Genomic DNA, 2590 nt, shown 5'->3' on the forward strand with positions numbered 1-2590 from the left:
CGGGTGCACGGGGGGAGCTTCTCCCCTCGGCTGCCATTCACTTCCCACCAAGCATTGCGGAGGGACTTCTCGTACCAGGCAAGCGGTGGTGACCCGAGAGGAGGGATCGCAGATGCACGCACAAGGACTAAGTGGGAAAACGCGATGCTCTGCGGTATTCCCTGAAGGCTCTTGGGTTTTTCGTTAGTCCGCTGGTGAAGAACTGGAGCTGTGGCAGGAAAATTTGATGACGTTATTCCCATTTAGAGACTCTTGTGATGTGGAAAGGGTGTGGGACGATGCGACTGTTTGTAAGCCATACTATTTCTCCTATTCAAACCACAGCTGAAAAAAAAAGTTCAGCCTGAACCAGAGATATCCCATAGTTCTTCTATGTTTAAATACACCGGTGGGGGGGGCAGGGCCGTGTTTAGAAAAACAGCACAATCTCCACAAACGATCAGCTAAGGACCTTCACGCACGCAACGGTAATCCAAGGCAAGGGCTAGACCTGAAAGGCATGAGGAAATCTTCCGTTTCAAACAGAACCACATTCTTTACTCCAGAGGTTTTGCAGGGTTTGACTGTTGCCTGCCTTCCCAAGCAAGTCCCAGCAGCGGGGCTCCAGCAGAAACCACCACGAGCTGCGTGGCCACGTGCCGAGCGAGCCCCTCCTGGCAGAGGGAAGAGGCTGTAGAGCATGATCTCATGGATAAGATCCAAATAGACAGAGCAGCAGAGGGGAAGACGGTGCCCTGACAGAGCAAGATTGGAACACCGGGAGCGCAGGCAACCTGGGAGCTCCGGATTGATATTAAAGTGAAAGTTTAACTGATTGCAAAGCTCCTTTAGCTGAGTATTTTCTTGCCAGGAGCCTTCTGGACTAGGTTGGAGGCCCACACTCAGAGAGAAACTCAGAAGGAACACCAAGGCTGGTTTTTATTCACCGGTTTCCTGATGTAATGGGTTAGGCATGCTTTACAGCAATGCTTTCCTACTGCAGGTTTAGTTAATGTCTTCAAAATTGCTGCTGCACCAGCAAGAAGTAGAAAGTCAGCCCTGACCTGTAGCAAAACACACACGGAGATTTGACAGCCACTCTTCCCCATCAGCCCTGGGCAACCAGAACGGCCCAAACTCTCTGCTAGCTTGGGAAGCTAGCAGAAAACAGTCAGAGAGCAAAAGAAACCAAACTAAAAAAATGTTCTAACAAATTTATACTGCTGCAGAAAGTCACAAACGTGAATCATCCCAAAGGAAAAAATATGTTCTTGTCTTCAACACAAGCGCCTGGCTGGCAGGGACCACTCCTCCTTGATGGAGCAATGTGTCCCTGGTGTTACCTGTCCTCAGGGAGACTTTGGGGCCTGCAGCAGTGGATGATCATTACAGTTTTCACTGCTTTATCATTAGAAAGTAAGTATTCACAGCTTTTGTATTGTCATACGAGCTCCTCAGTCCACCCTGCGTGGGCTGGAAAACCAATGTTTGACTGGTTTCAGACGCAAACACAAGGAGCGCAGCCTGCTTCTTGCTCCGTGCATCCCTTAGGCTGCCTAGAGAAGGACAGCAGCTTGTGCAAATCCACACAAGCATCATATCAAAGCCAAAAATATGAGGACAAGAGAGAAAGAAAAAAACCAAAATCACCCAACAGGACCAGGGGTAAAGCTGCCCAGTGGTTTTCTCTACTGGAAGGTTCTGCAAGGAGCGACACCCCTACGAGTGGGAATGTGCCGCTGTCCTGGATGCGCGTGAAATGCAAATTGCTTTCTACTTGCTGCTGGGCATTTGTGCCTCTGGACGAGAAGATGGGCATTGCTCGGGAAAAGGAAAAACCAAGGGAGATAACTGCTCTTCCAGTTCCGAGCTGATTATTCTGTTGTATCCAAAGTTTGCCCTCTTGCAGGCTGCCCAGTGAGCAAACCGAAAGGAAACACCTCGCTCACACACAAAGCACAGATGAGAACACCAAGTGACTGAAACCGGGTAAAACATTACCTGGGAGAGAGGAATGAGGAGCTATTAAAGCTGCTTTCCCCATTACACAAGCCCTCCGAGAACAAATCTGCTTCGTTCCCTTCTCCGTAATCCTCAAAGTGCTCCTCTCCGCTAATGACCGTAACGATGGAGTGGCTGAGGTCTGAACCCAGGGGCAGGTCGTGCGGATGAGATCTGTTGGCAACAGAGAGGAAGACGTTAGAGGGTGGTCACCGCAGCCCAGGCACCCCCAGGAAGTTCTCAGTCCATTCTTTTTGCCCCACAAACCAATGTTTTTTCACGCAAGCTCCCCCAGCATCTGCGACATTGGATCTGGCAGACTCGCAAGACAGCACCCAGGGTTCGTGGTGAGCTCTTGGACAGCCCGGGTACCACCGAAAAACACGGCAGAGAAGCAGCTCGGTGCGTCCCAAACGCACCCTATATATGTTTTGAGTTACATCGTCAGTCTATGTGCCGGGCTGCGCTCGCTTAGTGCTGTATAATCCTATCAAGAGCCCAGCACCGGGGTTTAACGCCGTAACCCCTCCCTCCATGACACAAATCCCGGCGGTCACAGGCAGCTGCCAAACCCGGCAGTGACAGAATTCCCCCCGGCAAGACAAAGGAG

The 2590-nt window shown here is 50.8% G+C and overlaps 1 protein-coding gene across 1 annotated transcript in view; it reads right to left on the reverse strand.

Moving 5' to 3' along the window:
* The window catches only part of RAB11FIP3 (RAB11 family interacting protein 3 (class II)), a gene marked incomplete at its 5' end in the record, with an annotated part of 47238 nt that overhangs the window by 15927 nt on the left and 28721 nt on the right, over positions 1-2590 (reverse strand). The window contains one exon of the mRNA XM_009867635.1: positions 1981-2154. Within this exon, the coding sequence (XP_009865937.1) occupies positions 1981-2154 (174 nt within the window). The remainder of the gene's footprint in view (positions 1-1980; positions 2155-2590) is intronic.

Source organism: Apaloderma vittatum, unplaced genomic scaffold (genome assembly GCF_000703405.1).
Source record: "Apaloderma vittatum isolate BGI_N311 unplaced genomic scaffold, ASM70340v1 scaffold27360, whole genome shotgun sequence".
NCBI lineage: Eukaryota > Metazoa > Chordata > Aves > Trogoniformes > Trogonidae > Apaloderma > Apaloderma vittatum.